The 24,845-nt window shown below is 40.1% G+C and overlaps 1 protein-coding gene across 4 annotated transcripts in view; it reads left to right on the forward strand.

Annotated features, from left to right (window-relative positions):
• The first annotated feature begins 504 nt into the window (after positions 1–504).
• LOC122648295 (protein RFT1 homolog) overlaps positions 505–24,845 on the forward strand; it is a 31,940-nt gene continuing 7,599 nt past the window's right edge. For 3 of the 4 annotated variants that reach the window (XM_043841539.1, XM_043841526.1, XM_043841531.1), the window contains exons 1-8: positions 506–721; positions 820–899; positions 1,572–1,666; positions 2,319–2,479; positions 2,623–2,774; positions 11,867–11,985; positions 13,328–13,491; positions 13,643–13,717. In XM_043841539.1, coding sequence (XP_043697474.1) covers positions 640–721; positions 820–899; positions 1,572–1,666; positions 2,319–2,479; positions 2,623–2,774; positions 11,867–11,985; positions 13,328–13,491; positions 13,643–13,717 — 928 coding nt within the window. In that variant the 5' untranslated portion in view covers positions 506–639. Of the gene's footprint in view, positions 722–819; positions 900–1,571; positions 1,667–2,318; positions 2,480–2,622; positions 2,775–11,866; positions 11,986–13,327; positions 13,492–13,642; positions 13,718–24,845 lie in introns of all 4 variants that reach the window. The other variant, XM_043841546.1, reaches the window with a different exon arrangement.

Here is a 24,845-nt window from a genome sequence, read left to right on the forward strand (position 1 = left end):
GTTAGATGAAGCTTAACCGGCACTTCAATGCACCACAAGATGCCAGCACTGCAGAGGATTTTAATCGAGTGTGCTCTTCCCCCCTCCCCGCCGATTTCATCTCTCCTTCTGCTCTTTTGTTTTCCGCTCTCAGAAATTCATCTCATCCTCCTCTCTCTCCCTTTTCCACTCGTTCTCTTTTTCTATTCTTATTCACTATTTCCTAATCTCTCTGTGTTTGCTGCTATATCTCATTTTAACTTTGACTCTGCGAATCTTTTTGCCGGATCAACCGATCCTTTTGAATCGGCTGGCCGGCGTGTGAGTGGATTTTTAGGACACTGCCCTAGTTCTTTCAAAGCGTCCTTAAACGGTACTAATATTAAAAAAATAAAAAATAAAAAATCTGCAATATTTAAATAAAAAAACCCGAACGATATACCATGCCATTGTAGCATCCGTTGTCAACTGGAATGGTTTAAAAACCGAGTCAGGAAATCAGGATTAAACCTTTTAAATTTTCCCTGGTTTCCCCCCGGGAGAATTAACTATCGAGGAGCTGTGAGCATGTCATGGCTGTTTGTTTCTGGGTTGCTTTCAGTTTAAGGTATTGATCGCCAGCCATTGTATAGGGAGAGGTTTTTTCCTGAACAATTTGAGATGACGAACGGGTCTGTTAGATCTTCAAAGCCAGGAGATGGCGACCGTACCACACTTGCCCGGACTTTCAAGTATCTGTTGGGTTAGTTTCCCATTTATTTCGTATCATTTTTTATTTTTAGTAAGTCTCAATTTCAAAATGATGAGGTTTAATCTTTTTCGTCATGATTGGGAACTCAGCCACTCAGTTCTTATCGAGGGGAATCCCTTTTATTTTCAATACGTGGATCGTGAGACACCTTACGGCAGAGGACTACGCGGTACGAGAAAATCTTTCTGTTACTTCTCATTCTGTTTATTAGTGATTTGGTTTATTTATTTCTATCCCTGCAATGTATCTATATCAGTACAAATTCAGGTCCTTTTTCTCTCCCCCCTCCCTTTGTTGGTTTGAAAGTACAATTACAGTTCAGTATTTCATTTCAGTTTGAGCAAAACATGAGAATTCTTTAATTTGCACTGTGGGAACTGCGAAGTAGCCTGACATGTCGCTCAGTGTTGATTAATGTCAATTTAGGCTTTATTTTGACTCGTTAAACTATTGGACTGGGTGAGTTTCTTGTAGTCTTGGGAATATCAGTGGTGGTTGGTCATGTTGTGGTATTCAACAACTTACTAGTCTTGACTAGTAATGTTTACTGTAACTAAACAATGGACATACATTATTATTCATTGGTTACTTTCCCTCCCCTCCGCTTGTAAGTTTTTTTATTGATGCAACCCTAATGGACTACGCTGTCTTGAGGCAAAGTCATCTAATTAATTCAACCTATCTTGGCTTCCTTATACGAATATTTTTGAGTGGTTATATGGAATACTCTGATGTATACTTGTGACTTCCTACCCAAATGTTATATTTTCCCTAAAAATCGTCTTTCTATTGATTTTCTTGGTTTTTCTCTCCTGTTTATTTGGGTCCTTATGACATGCAGGTTTATGCAGTACAATTTCATCTTTTTGTCACGTCTATCTTGTTTCTAAGTAGGGAGGGCTTTCGGCGAGCATGCATGAGGGCAGATATTAGATGGTAATTTCTTTCTTCATATATTTATGTGATTATGTATATCTACTTTTTCAGGTGGCAATGCCATTTATTTCTGCTTGTTGGTTTTCTGACAGTTTTGGTTCAGACATGTTTCGTATAGTTACTTCTGGCTATTGCTTTTGGTTTAGTTCACTTATTTTATTTCTTCTCTCAGTGCAATTGTTATACATATGTCTTACCCTATCATCATGGATTTTGGTAGTTAGTGGTCTACTTGTTGCACTTGGTCCACATTTACTAAAACCCGTAATTGAATGGTAATTCATTTGGCACATTTGTGTGTACACTTGAACTGCCACTTGACTGGGCTGATAGGATTGGCTCTTAGTTCATATTCAACCTTGTTGTTTGATCATAGATACTGGACAAAGAGACCTTTTCTAGACCATTTTTTTAACCTTTTTGTCACCACACGAGAACTGTGATAGTGCTGATGTTTTTGAGCATCTGGTTCAATTGATTCTTATTCTAACATATTTGCTAGGTGGGAGACATTGGGCAGCTTGTACTTTCCTATGCTGCATTATCATTTGCTCTGCTAGTCTCTTTATAAAAACTATTAATATATTTTTAAATTTATCCATATGTGTGCGCTACTATATACCATTTAAAAGATACAACTCTTTTCTTTCAGTGATGGTGCACAAATGGGAGTAAATGCTGCAAAGCTATTGGAAGTAGCATGGATGACTTTCCCAATTGGATTACTTTTTACATTTGTAGCATGCATAGCTGTCTTCTGGTGGCAGACACTAAACTTCACTGATTCCTATGGACAAGCTATCTTGATTCATGGTACTTCCTGTCTTATGTCTGTGTTAAGCCCCCGTCCTCTTTTCTTTATGCACTTTGGTGCATTCTAGGGTACAGTTGCATGTTTTTATTCTGAGGTCCAAGAAAGTTGCTAAATGTGATCTATTATGGATTTTATATGGCAGGATTTGCATGCATATTAGAGCTACTGGCAGAACCCTTATACATTCTTTCACAGAATTTGCTACTCCTTGAATTGCGTCTAATGGTTGAAACTGTGGCAACTCTTTCGCGTTGCATGACAACCTACTTCCTCATTGTCAAGCAGACTAATATGGTAAGCTTGAAGCATTTGGTTGTCAAACTGATTTATACTATTATTGGATACTGGGAATGGTGTGCAGTGTACTGTCTACTATTTGAAAATATTTATTTTTGCATGTCACCAATTAGAATGCCATAATCTTCTGTTCCCCAACCCAGCGCCCCCCCCCCCCCCCCCCAAAAAAAAAAAAAAAAAAAGGTGCAATGATCTGCAAGAGGATAAGATTTCCGTTACCAAAAGATCTTAAGCTTTGTCCCTGACTGAGAGAGATAGAAAGTTCAACAGGGGAGGGTGTTCGAAGTTTTCTAATCTTTCACATTCATGTCCCCTTGACTCTTTTCCGCTTGTGGAGTACAACAAGCAAGATGAATCCCATTATAATGCTATGTCAAATATGCTAAGGGGACTTGTTAAATGGCTAAATACATGCTTTCTTTCTGTTACATTCACAGTCTCTACCCTTTTTTGAGGATGGGGTTATTTTCTGAAGAAGCTCCACTACCTGTTATTGAGAATCCACTGTAGTACCCAAGGAAGGAGTAGAAGACCCCACCCTGTGGCTAGAATTAGGGCTTCACACAGCCTGCGGTTTCAGAATGTTGGTCCCAATGCTCTCTGTATGAGAGAGAGAGAGAGGGTTGAAAAATCAACCTCAACTCACTCATTTCTAACTCACTCGTTGGAGTCACAGTTACTCAACTACTATGTCTGACAACCCTCAGTCAAGCACACACTTACATCTCCCAAAACCAGATTGGTTGGCGCTGGCTTTTTACCAATTACACATAATCAGTCGTGCTACACACCTTGCCTCTCAACCAGAGGCACACACAACCCTTTGGCAAGGTCTACTCGGTGTGCACACCTATCTTGTAGAAAATACGTTCCAATATATCCTTGCAACCACACATCATAGTAACACAAGATTTAACGTGGTTCGGCAGTGTGCCTACATCCACGGAGCAGTGCCCTGATCAGGTTTTGTATATTGCTCAATACTCTACTTAGATTTTGGTCGCTACAACGATCCATTAGCACCCACTCCTGCTTCCCCTCTTGCTACAACAAAGGCTAGGGCTACAATCCCAATTTACAGTCACAATTGTGAAGGTGCTACAACACCTCTTTGTCCTGCCCCCACTGGACACCCAAAATACAAAGAACAATGGGCTTATAATGTTGGCTCAATTACAAGCTCAGTCAAATGCAAATCCCACCAAAATACATCATTAGTATTCAATAGGCATTTTCACAAACATCTAACCTACTGTGAAGGTGCTACAACATCTCTTTGTCCAGTCCCCACTAGACACCTAAAATATAAAGAACAATGAGCTTATAATGTTGCCATAATTACAAGCTCAATCAAATGCAAATCTCACCCAAATACATCACTAGTATTCTTATGTGTATTTTCACAAATATCTAGCGTATTGTGAAATACAATAAACTAGGGATTTGTCAAACTGGTTACCTATGTCACTGGGTAACCTCCGGAGATGCTGAAGATCGGACGTCTCCAATCACGGTTGCACTCCTCTTCTTTTCCTTCCTCTCCTTTCTTTACAAATTTGTGTGATGTCTCTTGAAGGCACTTAACCAAAGCTTCACAAGAAAGCTTGACGCCATCGAAGGAACATGAAGCGGGAAATCAAGGTTTCCACCTATTGAATCTCTCTCTCCTCTTCTCTCCTTGAGGTGTCTCTCTCCTCACATTTCTCTCTTTGTGCACTTGGAAGAGTTAGAGACTAAAGCCCTAATTGCACATTAAATAGTAAGAAACCCAAGTTCAAAATTCGTCCTTGCTTGAACCACTCAGTTTGGCCATCTCTGTGCATCGTTGAGAAATTAATTATATCTCCCTCATCCGATACCGGAATGACTTGAGACTTGCACCACCTGAAAGAGGACTCAAAGCTCTACATCTTTCATGTTTTGTGCTACTCCAGAATCTGCCATTAAGCCACCTCGAAATTCCTTAATTAAAGTCATATTGTATGTTAAAGGCTTCTGCTGCATCTACTATATCGACTCCTGCCAATTCTTCCATCCCATCAGGTTCCAATTTTGCCCGTTCAGGTATTTCGTTTGCTGGTCACTGTGCATCAGTAGTTTCTAGTCGATGGATTATAGACTCCGGTGCCACTGATCATATGACTGTCTCCTCCAGCCTATTCTATAGATATTCTCCCACTTTTGGCAAGGACAAAGTCAGAGTAGCCGATGGTTCCCTCTCATCTGTCTTTGGAAAGGGTTCCATTAGTTTCTCCCCTTCTATTACTTTATCTTTAGTTTTCACATTCCTAACTTTACTACTAATCTTCTTTCCATTAGTAGTCTTACTAGAGATTTGAATTGCAAAGTAACTTTTTTTTTCGTCCCATTGTGTTTTCAAGATCTGGTAACGGGGAAGATGATTGAATGTGGTAGAGTGCATGGTGGATTGTACCTGCTTGATGATGGTTGTCGTCCTCCGGCTGCATTACCCTCTCAACTATATCAGAATTCCTTGGTCTCCTTTGAATTACAGAAATGGAATTATCGATTAGGTCACCCCCCCTTCGGAACTCTATCTCATTTATTTCCAACATTAGTTAAGCAATGTAATAAGGAAGAATTCTTTTGTGAGGCCTGTGTTCTGGCCAAACAGACTCGTTCATCTTATTCAGTTTCCAATAAAAGAAGTCTTTCTCTTTTTCATATGGTTCATACTGATGTGTGGGGTCTTAGTTGTAAAACTTCTCTTTCTGGCCATCATTGGTTTGTCTCCTTTATAGATTATCACTCTAGGAATACATGGGTGTATATGATGCACACTAAAAGTGAGGTTTTTTCATGTTTTCAGCATTTTTATAAACTGGTTCAGACCCAGTTCAATACCACCCTCAAAATCTTGAGGAGTGACAATGGCAAAGAATATTTGGAAGGTCAGTTCCAACAAAACCTAGCTGCCCATGGAATCATACACCAGACAAGTTGTGTCGATACCCTAGCCCAGAATGGAGTGGCCAAAAGGAAAAATCGCCACTTATTGGACGTGGCTCAAGCCCTTATGTTTGGTTGCCAGGTTCCCGCCCAATATTGGGGGGATGCTGTCCTCACTGCAACAATAACAACTCAGCCGTATCCCAACTAAATGGGGTTAGATACATGGAAACATTCAAAATAAAGTCGAGAAAATTGAGGTCTTCACAAAGGGAAAAGGAAAGTAAGAGGAATGAAGAATAAAAATGAAGAAATTGGATAAGAGAAGTGAGTAATGGGAAATGAAAAATGAAAAATGAAAAATGAAAGTAAGAAGAAAGAGGATAGCCCAGAAAATCAGGAAAATCTCAGGTACATGGTGTCGATAACGTGGATCTTTGCCCTCCAAGAAGATCTGTTTGAGGTCATACTTGGCACCAGATCCAGACTATGCAAGTCATTCTTCACAACCTCACCTATGGTCATTTTACGCCTGCCCCTAGCTCTTTTAGCTCCTTTAATCGGCATTAGATCACTTCTCCTTACTGGGGCGTCCCCAAGCCTCCGTTGTACATGGCTAAACCACCCCAGACTACATTTTCGGAGCTTGTCACTGATCAGGGCAACGCCCACATCAGCTCTAATACGTCCGTTCCTTACTTTATCCTTCCCAGTTTTGCCGCACATCCATCTTAACATCCTCATCTCTGTAACACATAACTTCGCTTCATGGCACTTCTTAACTGCCCAACATTCCGCCCCATACATCATGGCAGGTCGGACAACAGTCCTGTAGAACTTTCCTTTAATCTTTAAAAGAATGTGTCGTTCACACAGTACTCCGGTCGCAGTTCTCCATTTCATCCATCCCACTTTAATTCTTCGTGAAACATCATCATCTATGTCACCTTCTTTGTGTATGATAGATACCAGATATCTGAAATAGTCACTTGGCGGTATCTCTCTCTTCTCAATTTTCACCATGTCATCATCCATCATAGTGTGACTAAAGTTACACATCATATACTCCGTCTTTGATCTACTAATCTTAAAGCCTATTGTTTCCAAGGTCGATCTCCACAACTCTAACTTAGCATTAATCCCTGCTTTTATCTCATCCACCAATACGATATCATCTGCGAAGAGCATACACCATGACACCTCGTCTTGGATGTTTTTGGGAATTCCTTGCCCTGGCCTCCCACAGATCTCACACTAGTCACCACACCCTCATATATATCTTTAATTACCTCTATATACTTACTCGACACTCCTCTTTGCAAGAACATGTTGGATTAAATCTCTTGGGACTCTGTCATAGGCTTTCTCCAGATCAATAAAGACCATATGGAGATCCTTCTTGCAAGCTGTACATCTTTCCATAAGCATCCTCAGTAGGTAGATAGCTTTTGTCATGGATCTACCTGGCATAAAACCAAATTGATTCTTCGAGATTTGAGTCTCTCTTCTCAACCGGACTTCAATAAACTTCTCCTAAAGTTTCATAGTATGACTCATTAGTTTTATGCTTCTATAGTTATTGCAGCTTTGGACATCACCCTTATTTTTGTAGACCGAAACTACAATGCTTCTCCTCCAATCATCTAACATCTTCCTTGTGATCATAATCTTGTTAAATAACTTGGTTAACCAATATACCCCACATACTCTTGGGGCCTTCCTCACTGCAACCTACCTTATTAATAGGATGCCTACTCGGGTCCTTAACTCTCGTACCCCAGCTGAGTTTTTACATGGTTCCTACTCCTTTGTGGTTCCCCTTAAGGTAAATGGTTGTGTCTGTTATGTTAGGGATACTCGATCCCCTAGTAAGCTTGAGCCCAGTGGGCTCCGTTGCATCTTTTTGGGTTACTCTGCAACCCAAAAAGGATACAAGTGTTACTATCTTCCCACCAGACGAACTATGGTGAGTATGGATGTTATTTTCCATGAAAACCTTTATTATTATTCATCACCATCTCTTCAAGGGGAGAGTTTTAGTGAAGATGTATTGACTCTTGAGGCTCCTCTTCTGTATGCCCAACCTGAGTTTGTTCATATTGTTCATAGTGATCCTCCTGCTCCGCCTGCTCCTACCCCTCCCTCTGCCTCGGGTGAAGGGGATCCTATATAGGGGAAGCCTATGGATTATGGTGATGAGCTCACTCCAGTTCAAAAAACTATTGGTGAGTTTCAGAGGAGAATTGATGTTTCTAATCCTAGAGTCTATCAGAAAAGCCGTACCAGAAGCAAGCATCTTCAATCCACTGTAGCACTAGTACCCATCCAGTTACCAACCTTGGATCCAGAGCTTACTTCTGCATCTGGTAAGACCCCTTCTCCTGAGTTACCTATTGCTCTTCGCAAAGGTACCGGGGCTTGTACTCAGCACCCCATATCTCATATTCTCATGTTGTCTCCTATAACTCTCTTTCTCCATTTTTTTCGTGCATTTGTTTCTTCTTCTTCTTCTGTTCATGTTCCTTAGAATTGGCAGGAAGCCTTAGCAGATGGAAAGTAGAAGGCAGCAATGACGGAAGAAATGAAAGCCTTACAAAAAAATGATACATGGAATCTTGTGTTTCTTCCTCAGGAAAAAGACTAGTTGGATGTAAGTGAGTGCTTATGGTAAAACAGAAGGTAGATGGCACTGTGGGTAGATATAAGCACGATTTGTGGCAAAGTGGTTCACTCAGACATATGGGATTGATTATCAGGAGACCTTTGCACCAGTTACAAAATTGAACACTTTAAGAGTGTTGTTGTCTTGTGCCATAAATCTAGGATGGGATCTGCAACAATTGGATGTGAAGAATGCCTTTCTCAATGGAGAACTTGATGAGGAGGTATACATGGATATTCCACCAAGTTTCTTATGTGGCAAAACCCAAGGCAAGGTTTGCAAATTGAAGCGTGCACTTTATGGGTTGAAGCAGTTACCTCAAGCATGGTTTGGCAGGTTTCACAAGGCTATGATTTCTGTGGGTTATAATAGAGTAATATTGACCATACTTTGTTTATCAAAAGAGTTAAGATCACCATTCTCATAGTCTATGTTGATGACATTGTGGTAACCGGAAATGATGGTGATGAAGTCAGTCGGCTGAAGAGCTTTCTTGGACAAGAGTTCGAAATTAAGGATCTGGGAAAACTAAGGTACTTCCTTGGGATTGAAGTTGCTAGATCTTCAATGGGCATCTTTTTCTCTCAAAGGAGGTATATTCTGGATTTATTGTCTGAGACTGGAGGATGTCATCCTTCTGATACACCTATGGATGCTAATGTGCGGCTCAATGAGGAGGGTGAACCTGTTGATAAGGGCCGGGTCGGTATTAGCGTTTGGTAGGGAAGTTGATTTATCTTTCGCATACGCGTCCTAACATTGCTATAGCGGTGAGTCTTGTGAGTCAGTTTATGCATGACTCTTACTCTTCTCATATGGAGGGCTGTTCTTCGTATTCTTCGTTACTTGAAGTCAGCTCCAAGGAAAGGGATTCTTCTGTCTCCTCACGATCATCAGCGGATACAAGCCTATACAGATGCTGATTAGGCTGGTTCTCCTGACAGAAAGTCTATCTCTGGGTATTACACCTTTGTAGGTGGGAATCTTTTCACTTGGTGCAGCAAGAAGCAGAATGTGGTAGCTTGTTCTAGTGTTGAAGCAGAATTCCGTGCTATAGCGCAAGATATATGTGAGTTGTTATGGCTCAAGGGTTTACTACAAGACCTTGGTGTTCCTGTTCGTCTTCCTATGATGCTGTATTGTAATAACAAGGCATCAATCAACATGTCTTATAATCCAGTACAACATGATCGTACCAAGCATGTTGATATTGACATGCATTTTATCAAGGAGAAGTTGGAAGGAGGACTGGTTTGTGTTCCGTTTGTGAAGTCTGGTGACCAGCTAGCCGATATTTTCACTAAGGGACTGCCAAGCAGATTGTTTCATCCTATTTTAGTCAAGTTGGGCATGTTTGACATCTATGCTCCAACTTGAGGGGGAGTGTTGAATTATGTACACCAGAATACTGTGGGGGTATTCTGGTCTTTTTAGGGTTTATTTTATGCTCCAACTTGAGGGTTTATTTTAGGGCTACAGTAGGGTTATTTTTGTCCTATGTACTTTCTTTCATTCATTATAAATAAGAGGCTTGGGGTGGTCATTAGATTAATCAAGCATTACAGCCCTAATTTGTTCTGCTAACAAGTTCTTATTCTACTGTTGGTTTCATTGCTCCATGAACAACAAGGGATTGGGCCTGAGCAAATTCTAAATGATTTTTTTATTCCAAATTTGGATTAGTTTCTATGAGTTTGTGTTACTTGTTTATTTCCATATTCAGGACCTTATATGCTTATTTCTGTAAGCCCATTAAGGCACTAAACTTGTAACCCATAAATGGTATCCTATGTAGACTTTTTTGATCCATTATGTGTTTTACACTTTTACATGAATCAATCAAATAAATTATTTCTCAGACTCATTTCCTTGGTAAGTGAAACCAATGGAGGTAATATATATTTTTTTGAGGTGATAAAATTGTTACTAAACATCTGCATTGCTCCCCAATGAGATACATGAATCTTTTTGAGTTTTTCAATTCTTTTCTTGAGCTAGTGCATGTGTTAAACATGCACAGCTTGCCTAAGATGCCATGAAAATGTGATTTATATAGTTCTGTTTAGATACTGACCTGCTGGTCTGTAGTCTTTGCATGTGAGGTCTAACATGTCTATAATTCAGCTTCTCCTTGATTAAGTAATGCCATGTTCCACAGGGTTGTAGCCAAGGTTTAAAGTATCGGTATCGGGTATTGTATCGGTCGGGTGATTTTAAGAGACATATCGTATCGTATCGTTTCGGAGATACGTATCGAATAATACAAATACGCATAGCAATGGTCAAGATACACATGGAAATATATTTTTGGAACAAAAAACAATATAAATAAGCAATATATAATAAGTGTCATGTATAAACACTAAAATGGTGAATAATGTATAACCAAACAAGTGCATTAAATTGAAATTGTTATAAAAGATGAGGTTTCTTACATATTGTAGTCATCTATAGCCATGAAGAGTATTGGATGGTGCAAAGGATTATGTTGTAGAACTCCTTGATTCGTTTTTTAGTTTAAAAGTGTGAAAACCAAGATTAAATGCAAGATTTTAGACTCTTGGTTTAGAGTTTTCCTTCATTTTTTCGTTACATTAGGAGTTGTATCGAGTCTGTGAGTGGAAATGGCTTTTTTTATGGAATATATAGGTACGTATTAAACCACCCACAGAATCCTTTACTGGACGTATCGATGGTATCGATACGTATCGGTCGTATTGTATCGTATCGGTCCATATCGGTCGATACATTTGATACAATTCGAGACAGTTCATTTAAAAAAAAAGGAGACGTATCGGTATCGACCGATACCGATACATATCGGTCGATACTATAAACCATGGTTGTAGCCCATACTAACAGTGGTTTTATTGTTCGCCAGTATGAACTCATTGGTCCTTGCATAATAAAGACCAGCTCCTTCAATTGCAGCATCAGCTAGAGGAGTTCATAAACCCCGTGACCTAGAGGAATATTTCCTTTCATGTTGTTGGTAGACCTTGTTTTTAATTTGTTTTTATGTAGGTTGGTTGAAACAGTTTGCATTTTCTTCTGATGGCTCATTGATCTTATTTATTGTTATGTATGTCTCGAATTCTTGGACCCGTTTCGAAGAATGACCCGCTTTGACATTTTTGGTGGCGACCTGAATGGAACTTTTTCTGAGATCTCAGATGATAGCGGAGGGCTTGGGCTGATAGAGGAGTATTTATGTTCTTTACCCGCTTTATTGTAAAGAGAGTAAGATTTGGGGGTTTTCGTTTTAGGGTTTTAGGGTGAGAGCAGCAGCGCCATTTTGGGTGTTCTTGAGAGTTCTCCATTGTAACTTTCTTTGATTTACATAGTGAAACAGCTTCACCTTCGCCCGTGGATGTAGCACACCATACTGGTGTGTGAACCACGTTATATCTCTGTGTCATCTTGCTCTGTTCTTGTTTCTTTTCGTGCTTTGGTTAGTGTTTGCTCTAACATTTATATATAGCTTCTGTTTAACAGTGATTAATCCATCTTTTTACAGGAAAAAGTGATTGTATTTGCAGTGTCACAGACTACATATGGAGCTTGTGTGTTCTTAGGATATTGGGGCTATTTTTTTCTCACTCGCCTGGTGAGAAGTTCTGACCTTTTCCCCTTCAGGTATATATCTATTTATAAAATACTCATTTCAATAATTATGTGGATGCTTTTAGATTGGCCATCCAATACATGATGGTGCTTTAGTTTATAATGAAGAAAGTAAAAGGCACAAAAGATTACATAACTCAAAAGTAGATAAAACTTCAAGTTTGGTTACCAGTCATAGTTCGTTTAATTTTTTATTTTAAGATTTCTCATCTTATTGTTACATTGAGCATCAAAGAGTAAATGGAGGTGTATATCTTTCTCTTGGCACTCCTGGAGAGCTATATGCTTCAGATGCATTCCCCCCACCCCTATATTAATCCAAGTAAAATTGACCCTTGTATGTGCTATTAGTACATCTTATTCTCTATGCTCCTACCTCCTCTTTTGGAGTCCCATTATTCTCTGAGACTCCTCCCTCCCTCTTAAATTTTAAATGCTTGCTCAAAACAAAGAATATTATCCAAAAAGTTCAGTTTGTAATTCTTGTATCTGTTAAAGCCATGAAGGCAGAACCTATCTTTCATCCTTTCTCACAACTTTCTGATTGCTGGAATGTGTAGATATGATAAAATACCCCTAAATTCGAGGTTTAAAGTATCGGTATTGGGTATCATATTGGAAGGGTGATTTAAGAGACATACCGTATCTTATCTTAGAGATGCAAGATACGCTAGATACATGTGGAAATGGTCAAGAAACATATGGAAATGCTTAGGGTATATGCAAAATACAGTTTTGAAACATAAAACACTATAAATAAGTAATATGGAACATATATCATGTATAAAAAGGAGAACAAAGTACGAAGAGACAAGTGCATTCAATCGATTTTATATAAAGGATGAGGTTTCTTGCATATACTAATACCAATTTTTTTAGGTATTGTATTGGTACCTTAAAGATTCGATACGTATTGGTTAGTATCAGCGGATATGGAAGGATACTTAAAACCTTGCCTAAATTCATATTTCAAGCTTCTCAAATATGCTTATTGGAAATCTCTTTCTTTCTTTCTCTCCTTTTTTTTTTTTCAAATATTGTCTAGTTGTTAGACCGTCCAAGTGAAAAAGATTCCTAAATTCCTTTTTTGAGGATATACTTGTCTGATTCAGTTTGCTTAGGTTAGCAAATAAAATCTATGGTAGGGATGTGGCAGATAGGGTTTTGTCCTCTTCTTATTTCATATTTAAAGATGATCAATGCTTATTTGGGATGAGGTCCTTTCTGTGAGGGGCTCTTTTAGATACTTTCCCTAAATTTAATTTCTCATTTGATTCTTTTATTGTTCACCCTGAAGTGTATATATATATATATTACAACAGACTTGATCAACTGGCATATATTCTGAATGCAGAAAAGGAAAGATGTCAGATTACGACCAGCAGCTTAAAAATATGTGTATATTGTTTACTGGTCAATCCTTCTGGAAGTTGCTCCTTCAGGAAGGGGAAAAGATGATACTTGTATGGTTGGATACACCCTACAACCAGGCTGTGTATGGACTTGTAGACAAATTAGGTTAGTACTCGCCTAAATCTTATGGGCTTAATAGAAGTAAATTTCCTTTCACCATCTTCTTCTTGAAATGGATCCTATTAACTAAAATTCACATCCCTACCTTTTTATTTCATTAGTTTTCTTAAATGAGTCTTTTCATTTCTTTTTTCAGGTAGTTTAGTTGTGAGATTGGTGTTTCTTCCTTTTGAAGAAAGTTCTTATGTCACATTTGCAAGGTTTGCATCAGGTTTATTTCTTCCCATTTCTGTTTATGCCAGATTGTTTTTTAATGCAAGTGGCCTGCCATAGTTTGTTTCTACTATCGATTGTGTCATCAGGATTCTTTTACTTTGGTGAATTATTAATTTGAATTGTGGTCTTTATTTCTTTTGTTTTGTTGCTCATAACATGGGATGTTTTTGTACTACCAACTTCTATTTAGAGATGATATTATAATGTAAGAGAACTAGTTCTTATGATTCTCTTGTCTCTGTGTGTGTGTAAGATGGGTGGTTAAAAGATTTACAAAATAAAAGAAATATAAATTTTACAAGCATCTTTCTTCATGTAGTCAAGAGTTCCATGTTTTTGTTCCTTACGGCCTTGCTGAAGAGTTGCTTTCTCTTCCCTGCTCTGCTTCTCTAATTAATTTTGCAGTTTACAACTTAACTGCTTATTGGATAGGCTGTTAAGCTGTGATGTTTTAATAGAATGAGTGTAACCTGCAATGATATGTCTTCTAGAATATTCTGTTAGAGTATACCTTCCATGTCTGAAATATTAAACATTACCTTTCAGAAACTTCTGGTTGAGGTGGTCTTAGAAGCTGCATATATATTTTACATTTTGTATTGTATCCTAGCAATCTCTTTGAGGGGAAATGTTGAATGGCCTGTCAGTCTCTTTTTTCTGCTTCCATCGACAGTGCACATTTTTGGGATCTAGCGTAATGAAACCTGTTAGGGGGGAGGGGGGTGATGCAGATAAATCACATAAGTGGGCTTATTTTATTGGAAATAAGCCTTGGGATGGGTTATGTATGTGTTGGGCCTTTGAATCTATGTGTTTTCTTTGTAATGGGCCACTTTAATGGGCCTATAATATAGATAGAGGCTAGGCATACGATATTAGTTAGTTAAGTATCTTTATTTCTTTATTTTAATTGTTATTAAGTGTTTTAGTTTGGTGGATTAGGATTCTAGAAGTCCAGTCCTATTTTGAGTCAGTTTCCTAGTTAGTTGAGGAGTTGATTGACAGTCCGATTACAATTGTGAAACCCCACGATCAGATTCCAATTGGAGGGATGTCGTTTTCTAATGACCATGGTTCTAAATCTCGGTCAAAACTGAGATTTGCGAAACCGAGACGAGGTAATCTGTGACTTTAAAAGATCCCTCAACTCGACAAGTTTCGACCGAGATGTTGATAATTTCGTAAATTTCAACACTAATGCCCATTGAAACTTGAGGAAATCTGGCTCGAAACCAGGACAAACACTTATTTATGCCAAAAACCAGGCTAGAAACCAGGACAGACTCCCACTGGTTTGCAAGTTCCAGCCAAACCTTCTCTTTTGATGATACCCCTGCAACTCCCAATTCTGCCATCAGAATTGAACAAAATTTTCAGCAAAGGATCACCTCCATAGGACCTCCACTCTATCCAAGTATTGGACCAAGTTACTGACTGGTTTGGTTTCTACAGCAAAGTCCCTACTTTCTAATTTGGTGATTTTTCTCTGTGACTGTTTCTAGCCATTCAAATTGACCCCAATTTTGGGAGTGACCTGTGCTGGTCCAGACTTGAACTCGATCTTGATATTGGCTCATTCTGCTGGCTGAAACCAGAGTTCCAGCACCATCCTATATTTCTGATCCTGTGTGGCTAATACCTTTATACTTGGGTTTGTTCATTGGCTATTGTGGGTTTATTTTGGGACCAAATCTGACCTAGTTTTAGTTTTACATTACAGACACTTATTTATGCCAAATATCATTTAATTTACTTAAGATATTATTCATAAATAAGCAAATACCCCCCTATTGGATACAATAAATTTAGTTAAGAAATCAAATTCCAAAAGGATAAAAAGCCAACCCCCTCGTTCAAGAACAAAAATTGGTTTTCCGGTGGTAGGTGCAATTTTCAACTTTTAAATGCTGGGGTTTTTCTCAAATCTATAAATTCCATAAATCTTAATATGGTAAAACATTGCTAAATACCAAAAGTGCGGTAAAATATTCATTTTTTTTTATGTCGAAAAAAATATTTTCATTCAGAGCGATTTTGACATAGAGGAAGACACTGTAAATTTGATTGCACCTACTGCCGAAACCCTAGTTTTGTTCTTGAATTGGGGGGGGGGGGGGGTTGAATTTTTATCCTTTTGGAATTTGATTTTTTAACTATTTTTATTGGATTCAAATAAGGGGTAGTTCCTTATTATGAATAATATCTTAAGTATAAAAACATTTACTCACATGATATTTGGCATAAATAAGCACCATTTTGAGTGTTTTTTTGGTGAAAACAGTTCATGCATTGTGTTTAGAATGTCAAAAATAGGTTGTATAAAAACTCATAAAAAAACCATTTCTGGGCCTTGAAACCACCACCTCGAGTTGGCCAGGAAAAAAATCCCTGGATTTGACCAGTTTCGACCATATCTCGGTTTCTGGCTGGTCAAAACCAGGGTCGAAACCGAGTTTTAGAACCTTGCTAATGATCACAAGGGATCGTGTCGGTTGATTGTGAGATGAGCTGGATCATCGACTCATCAAAGCCGATGATTGTGGATGTCAAACAAGTGGTGCTGATTCTCTCTTTTTATAAAGCTTGAGGGCGAGTTTTTCTCAATACCAGGAGAATTGATGCAGATAAATCACATAAGTGGGCTTATTTTATTGGAAATAAGCCTTGGGATGGGTTATGTATGTTGGGCCTTTGAACCCATGTGTTTTCTTTGTAAAGGGCCACTTTAATGGGCCTATAATATGGGTAGAGGCTAGGCATACGAGATTAGTTAGTTAAGTATCTTTATTTCTTTATTTTAATTGTTATTAAGTGTTTTAGTTAGGCTGGATTAGGATTCTTCATAGTTGTCAAGGCGGTAAGGCGACCTAAGGCGGTGGAGGGGTGCCTAAGTGCTTAGGCGATGAAGGCGCCTAAGTGTTATTTAATTTTTTTTTTTTTGGGTGAATAAAAAATTTCATTAGCAAAGGAGGAAAAAAATACAAAGAGCCCCAAAGGGAGAAAGAAAGAGAGAAAAATGAAAACAGCCAGCCAAAGCAAAGGCTAAGGGGCTGGAGCAACAAAAGATACATTAGAGAGACCCTAGGAATCAACAATGAGCCTGTTCCTTGGGGAGTCTGAACAAAAGGAGGGGGGAGCAAGTGATAACTTTGCTTTAACTTCAAAAGAAATGGAATCCCAAATCATCCGGTAAGATCGAGAATTGGAGGTCCATTTCTTGATATTGCGCTCCATCCAAATATGATTAACGGCTGCACAAAAAACCATCTTCCCAACTGAGTCACAATTCACAAATAGAGGAACCAGCATATGTCATATCAATCCAGATCCACTCTCTAGAGAAAGGCAAAATTCTTCTTTGGGCAGGCCAGCATTTGTTGAGAATGCCCTTCCAAATGGCAGCTGATGTAGGGCAATCAAAGAATAGGTGATTCAGGTCTTCAACATTATTCCAACAGAGGCTGCAAGCAGAAGGAACAGAGATCGGACGGCTGCAAAGAAAATCCTGGGTTGGGAGGCAATTGGTGAAGACTCTCCAAGCTGTGAAGCAGTGCCGAGGAATGTGATGCTTGAACCAAAGAAGCTTCCGCCAAGGAACCACAGAGCCATTTGATCGAATGAGATTCCAAGCTGCTTTAGAGGAGAAGGAACTGCAGTTGAAAGACGACCAAGTAATGTAATCACCTCTAGACACAAGCCTTCTAGGAATGGAGAGGAGATCATTCCAAAGAAGGTTTAAAGATGAGGAGGAGGAGTGAGGAGGGGCCCAACAAGTGTGATCCAGGATATCGGCAACCAAGGAGAGCCTATGGAGGCCAGAAGCATAAATAGCCCTCGGGGTGACCAAGTGAAGCAAAATCCCTTTTGGATGCCAATGGTCGAACCAAAGGTAGGAGGAGAGGCCATCACCATTCTGAGTATGAATAGCCTAAAGAACTAGGTGCCAGCTAGCAAGAATTTTGCGCCAAACCCAAGAGGCGTCAGATAAGACTGAGGCAGTCCAAATAGAGTCATGCCGAAGAAGACCTGAATATATCCAATCAACCCAGATGCTTTTCTTCTTAGAGACAATCTTCCAGATAAGCTTGATGATACCAGCAGAGTTCACATCTTTGATTCTTCTGATGCCTAAACCACCTTCCTTCTTGGGGAGACATACTGCAGCCCAGCTAAGAGGATGGAGGAATCTAGAGGATTCATAGCCCTTCCAAAGGAAAGAGGCTAAAAGGGACTCAAGGGACCTGATAGTTGATTGAGGCAAACCATAAATGCCAGACCAGTAGATGTAAAATGCCTCCAAGACTGATTTGATAAGAACCAACCTGCCTGCATAGGAGAAGAGCTTGCCTTTCCACAGTTGAAGTCTTTTCCGAATGAGGTCCAACATTGGGGTACAATGGTGAGCAGAGAGCCTAGTAGGAATCAAAGGGAGACCCAAATACTTGACAGGCAGCTGCCCCTCAAGAAAGCCAGACTTGTCAAGGAATGCAATTTTGTCCAACTCTGAAACCCCATCAAAGAAAAGCAAAGACTTAGAGGGATTGATGCGGAGGCCTGAAAGCTCATGGAAGTCCTGGAGATGGGACATAATACTTTAAGCGAGGCAATCAAAGCCTTTGAGAATATCATCAAGTCATCAACAAAAGCCAAGTGAGTAAGCTTGAGAGCTTTACACTTGGGCATAGGAGAGATGTGCAGCTGATCAGTACTAATTTGGATTTTTCTAGAGAGGACTTCCATTGCCAAAGTGAACAAATAAGGGGAAAGAGGGCAGCCTTGACGAATCCCCACAGTAGCTCCAAAATAACATGCCAGACTACCATTGACCAAGACTGAGAACTTTGGAGAAGAGATGCAAGAGCTAATCCAGTTGACAAAGACCAAAGGAAACCCCATCTTAGTCATAACTTGAGTAATAAAATCACATCTCAAAGAATCAAACGCCTTGTGGATGTCAATCTTATGGAAAATAGTTGGGGCATGATTTTTCCTATCAATACCTCTGACAATATCATTGCAAAGGAGAATATTGTCAGAAATATTCCTACAAGGAATGAAGGCCGATTGGTTGTTGCTGACAATGAGGTCTACCACATTCTTAAGTCTTCGAGCTAGAATCTTGGCAATGAACTTATATAGAAGGTTGCAGAGGGCAATGGGCCTGAAGTCATTCATAGCAGAAGCTCCTTCCTTTTTCGGGATGAGGTAAAGGAAAGTGTGATTTACACCTTTGATCTGACTAGGGTTGAAGAAGAAGCTCTCAATGGCAGTGATAAGATCCTTTTTGATGATGTCCTAAGTAGCTAAGAAGAAACCCATACTAAAGCCATCTGGCCCTGGAGCACCATTCACCTTGAGAGAATGTATAGCTGCAACAATTTCATCTTCTTTGGGAATGGAGCACATGGAAACAAAGTATTCAGGAGCAATGAACTTATTGAGCAGAGGACTTGGCAAAGGATCAGATTCCCCTTGAGGACCACAGAAGATGCCTTCAAAATGCTGCACTACCATATCTTTAATATCCTTCACAGTATTGGCCATGGAGCCATCCGGGTGAGAGAGCTGAGTAATGGAGTTTGCATTTACTCTAGCTTTGACAGAGCGATGGAAATAGGCTGTATTTGAATCTCCCAGGTCCAACCATTTGATTCTGGATTTTTGCTTGAGAAAACTTTCTTCCCGAGCAAGGAGGGAGGAGAGCTCCAAGGTCGTATCTTTCTCTTCTTCCACTAGCTGGCCATTTAGAAGGTCTAACTGAAGCCGAGTCTGTATGGAGGCAAGTTTGTCTTTACAATCCACAACTTGAAGAGAAATATTGCCAAAAGTTTTGAGGTTCCAATCCTTAAGAGTAGCTTTGATATTTTTGAGCTTCCTTGAGAAAGCAATGAGAGGGTTGGAGAAAACATAAATTGGCTTATCCCAAGCTTCTTTGATAAGGGGCAGAAAGGTGTGATGAGAGGACCACATGTCGAAGTACTTGAAAGGTTTAAGGCCAAATGAGGTAAATGGATGGATGGATGGAAAGGGAGATGGGGGAGTGATCTGAGATATCAGGGTTGTCAAAGGTGGCATTGGATGAAGGGAAGGTAGCTAACCACTCTTCATTGAACAACACTCGGTCAAGTTTACAGGCAATGCGATTAGACCTTGCTCTTTTGTTGCTCCAAGTAAAAGGGAACCCCGACCATCTAAGATCATTAACACCGATGCCCTCAATACAATCATTAAAAGCAGCCACAACTTCCATGTCCAAGTTATCCCCCCCTTGTTTTTCAGAGCAGTACCTGATGACATTAAAGTCACCTCCCAATCCCCAAGGCTGAGAACCAACAAGTTTTGCAAAGGAGGAGAGGTTAGTCCATAAGGAGGTCCTTTGAGAAGGACAGTTAGAGGCATAAACCACAGAGAAAAAACAAGAAAAATGACCTAGGCAATCAGAGATAGAAAGATGCAAGAATTGGGAATAAGATGATAAAGAGGTAATGGAGATAATTTTTGGATCCCACAGGATCCAGATGCGACCGTTTGGATGGTGAGAGTAATTGGAGAGGAGGGACCAGCCAAGGGCGATGGAGCTTTGGATTTTGGAAGAATTTTGCTCTTTAATGTGAGTTTCCAAAAGACAGCAAAAGGTGGATCGAGAGGAGCGAAGGCGGGAGCGAACATCAGCGTGCTTCGAGGCACAATTCAGGCCTCGATTATTCTAGATGAGGCCGTGAATCATTGGGAAAGGGGGAGAAGCGGCAGCGAAGACTCATCAAGACGAGCCAGGACAGACTTGGATCTAGTAACACTATGGTGACGACGACGGTAAGAACTACCAAGAGGGGTAACAGACAGGGAGGAAGGACCGAGGGGAACCTTGTGAGCTACCCGGGGGGTTGAAGACAGAAGAGAAATGGGCGAAGGAGAAGGGTTCTCAGTCGGGTTAAGAGAATGGGTCACCACCGGGTTAAGTGTATGGTTTTTGGATGGTAAGTCACCCGACCCAGAACATGGAACAGGTAAAGGGGAATTAGAAGTGGGGGGAGGGGGAGAGAAATCAACCCAAGGTCAAAAGAGTCCAATGCCACGAAGGAAGCACAAATACCTGGAGAGGTAGTAGTGCCAAAAGAAGAGGGGCCTACCAAAATAGCGTCAACAGGGGCAGGACAAACCAAGGGGTTAAAAGGATCTCTTGCAGGCAAAAGTTGAGAAGAGTCCAATTGCAACCTTCAGTGGACAAAGAGGGATTTGACTGAGAAGTCGCCAGCGCTAAAGTGTTGGAAGCAACATTGGGTCTTTCAGAGCTCAGAATGGAAACATCTACAGAGTGGTTTTCAGACATACGCGATCTGGTTTTAGGGGAAACCTCAAATTGGAGCTTTTCGGGACAAGAGATAATCTTAGAGTCTTCAGCAGGCGACAAAAGACTGAAACGATTCTGCCCATCATTCTAGGGTGGCAGAATTGATTGCGACAGGACCTAAGAGGTAGCCGCAGAGCTCTTCTGACCAACGTTGCTTTAGGTGCTGGAGTCTGGTTCTTGTTCTACCACGAGAAGGAGATCGAGTAGGAGGCCTGCGATGGACAGTCGGTACAGCATCACGGCAAGGAGCAGCAGTAGTAGCATCTGGAAGAATTAGGGCTTCGTCCGGCTTGGCCAAAGGGGAACAAAGGTGGGAGTCGTGGCCAAAAACTTTTCACACCAAGCACTGCGGTGGTTTTCAGTCGTAGTGCACCTCTTGCTCGAAGGAGTAAGCATCTCCTTCATTCACCTTGATGAAGGTAGAGCTTATGCGCAGAGACTTCAACACATAACCACGCATATGCCAGCCGATCCTTACGCCTGGTTCTCACATAAAAAAATAAAGGCTTCCCAGGAACAGAGCCAAGGGTACTAAGTCCATCGGAGCACCAATAGTGAAGAGGTAACCCTGGGAGGGAAACTCACAGAGGAATGGAGGAAAGGTCTAAACGCCGGAGTTGAAGCTGACGATGCCATTGACGCAAGAAGACTGGTTTCTTCCCCACCAGCCACGGACCGCCTTCAAGGGCACAAATCTTATCCAACGAAGAGGAGAATTTGAAGATGAAAAAACCATTGTCCAGCAATAACGTGTCCAGCATTCCTTGAGGATGCCATTGCTTGGAGAGAGACTGCTTGACCAGGTGGAAAGGTGGTCAAGAGCCAAGGAAATTCCCCACAAGGCAATTTTCCCAAAGATGAGCTTCAGACTCCAGGTAATCAGCAGGGCAAATGGCCACCTTAGAAGAACCAACTAGGGTGGGGGGGACAAAATGAAGTGGAAGTCCATTAGATTGAGAAGCAGAGCCAACACCAAACAGAGAATTCCAGGGGGCCAGATGAGAAGGAGAAGAAGGGTTGGCACTTGGCAGGGGAAAGGGAAGGTGGAGGTGACGAAATTCCATCCAGCGGAGGGACAGCAGGGAGGAATGCGAGAGAAACAGACGGGAAATCAGGCCTGCTGGAGGAGCCGACAGAGGAGAAGAGAGCTCAAGGGACGGGACATTTTGCTTGATCCATTTGTGCCTAGAGGACCAATATTGATTGCCAATATCAAGTGTTATTTTTTATTTACCCTCTTTTCTAACATTTTTTAGTATGCTACAATATGTACCTTATATCATAAAAAATCAACATTAAGCCACTTCAAGTCATAAAAAATCAATATTAAGCAACATCAAATCATAAAAAATCAACATTAAGTCACATCAAGTGATCAAAAATCAATATTAAGCCACATAGGGTCATCAAAAATCAACATAGAACTAGAAGACAGCAGAACTGAAGAAGCAAGCTACTGGAAGTTTGAAACAATCAAAACATACATTTGGTTTATATTGTTCTTAGAAAATATGATCTTATCAATAAGTAATTAAACTACTCTTGATTTCGAGAAATATTCTTGTTCTCTAAGAAGTTTGACTGATCAAATGATTTTATTTTTACATGAGACTTTTTGTATTAGGTAGAACACAACACCAGCTTTCCAACAAATCCAAGATTGTTTAAATCAGATTTATATTGAAGGAGTTATGTTCTAGTCAAACCTTATTTGGTGTGTGCGAATGCTGTTAAAATCGCTCTGAATGAAAATATTTTTTTTAAAATATCAAGACAAATAAATATTTTACCACACTTCGGGTTTTTAACAATATCTTACCATATTAAGATTTATGGATTTTTTAGATTTGAGAAAAAACTCAGCATTAGAAAATTAAAAATTTCACCTACCGCCAAAAATCCAGTTTTTTTTTTTGAACTGGGGGGGTTGATTTTTTATCCTCTTGGAATTTAAATTTTTAACTATTTTTATTGGATTCAAATAGGGGAGTATTTGCTTATTTATGAATACTATCTTAAGTAAATGTTTTACTTAAATGATATTTGGCATAAATAAGTGCCAGAACCTGGTCCGATACCAATTAAACCAGTGCAAGGGCCCCTGCACTAAGGAGGCAGTCGCCTAGGCCCCTACAGATCCACCTGAATGCCTAGGCGGCGCATTGCCAACTATGGGATTCTGTAAGTTTTGTCCTATTTTGAGTCAGTTTCCTAGTCAGGTTATGTTACCTTATTAGTTAAGGATTGGGTTAGGCCTTTCCTTATTAGTGTTTGAGTCTGTTATTTAGTTTTCAAACTCAGTTCTACGTTAGGTGACTTGGCAACTCTTAATTGTATAAGCTCAGTTTGTGGATCCTGTTCAATTCAATGCCGACTGAAAGACTTAAAAGTTCCTGCCACCCACAAGCAGTTAGAATTACTTTTGGCTGAAATTTAAGTGTGGAGACCAATGAATGGCTGTTGACAGGACTAGAAATGATAGAATTGGAAATAGATTTATTCGCAGAAACCTTGCAGGAGCTAACATGTGGATCTTGAGAGGGGTGAGTGGCAATACTAGAAAGACTGGAATTAGATTTTACTGGAGCTTAGGGTAACACTGACAACTAACAAATGACGGATTTTCAATTGAGATGGTTTGGCCATGTATAACAAAGATCAATAACTGCACTGGTGATGCAGGCAATCAAGTGCTGTTGGGTACTAAACCTCGTGTGCTTTATATCCCACATCATAAGAGGCATGGGTTTAAAAGCCATGGGCTGGGCCTCTTTTGAAGAGACTTGGGCTTAACTAGAGTCTTTTTCTTAGTTTGGACTGTGTTATATGTGATTGGTATTGTGTCTATAAGAAATATTATGTAACGGGGCCCCGAAGTTCAAGCCTAAATTTGGGGCATATGGTTCTATCCGAGATTAATTATCTTTTGTTGAGTCCAGGTTCAATCAGGAAACTTACTTTGACAGTCTAACTTTAGTATCAGTAGGAGAGTTGAGTTAGTAGCTAAGAGTTAGAATCATAATTGTTTTAGGCAGGGAGGACCCTTAGGGATGTAACCGACAATTTTGATATTGAATAGAAGATTTCAGTTTTGAGTTTGGGGTTGCTTGACTGTTGTGTTTTCTAGAGATATCCCAGGATGGTCATGGCCTGGATGTTTGTTGATGTTTCTGTACTGCTACTCTTGGTTATCAACTACTCTTTTTCTAGTTCTGATCTCTCTCCCACAGGTCCTCTCCCACAGGTCAGTTCTATTATCTCTGAATCAGACAACATGATTAGTTGAAGCTCAGTAAAATAAATTAGAGGCGATGCCTCGGTCGACTTGGGTGCCTTGGCCACCTTGACCGCCTAATTGGTGTCGACTTAAATTTGGACCCTCTCCAATGCCTTGGGTTGCCGAGACGCCATGACAACTATGAATGGGGTGTTGCTGAATGCATAGATTTGCTGTTTCCTGATTTTATCTAATTTTCTGCTGGTATTCCCATATGAATTTGATCAGTCAAATTGGGGTAACACTTCACTGTTAGCATCTTTCCATTCCGTGCTCTGTTTTCATTTAATCTGGTTACAATAGTCACACCATCTAAATCAGTTGAAAAATCTGGTAATTCTTATTTGGTTGATAGAGATACAGATTTGGTGTCTATATGACCTATATCTTGATCATAGTAGTCAAGGTGTCTAGGAACCTTGGTCACCTAGGCGGTAGCCTTGGTCGCCTAGACACCGTGACAACTGTGATCTTGATATATATCAGTTTTCTCTC

This window comes from Telopea speciosissima, chromosome 1, assembly GCF_018873765.1.
Source record: "Telopea speciosissima isolate NSW1024214 ecotype Mountain lineage chromosome 1, Tspe_v1, whole genome shotgun sequence".
NCBI lineage: Eukaryota > Viridiplantae > Streptophyta > Magnoliopsida > Proteales > Proteaceae > Telopea > Telopea speciosissima.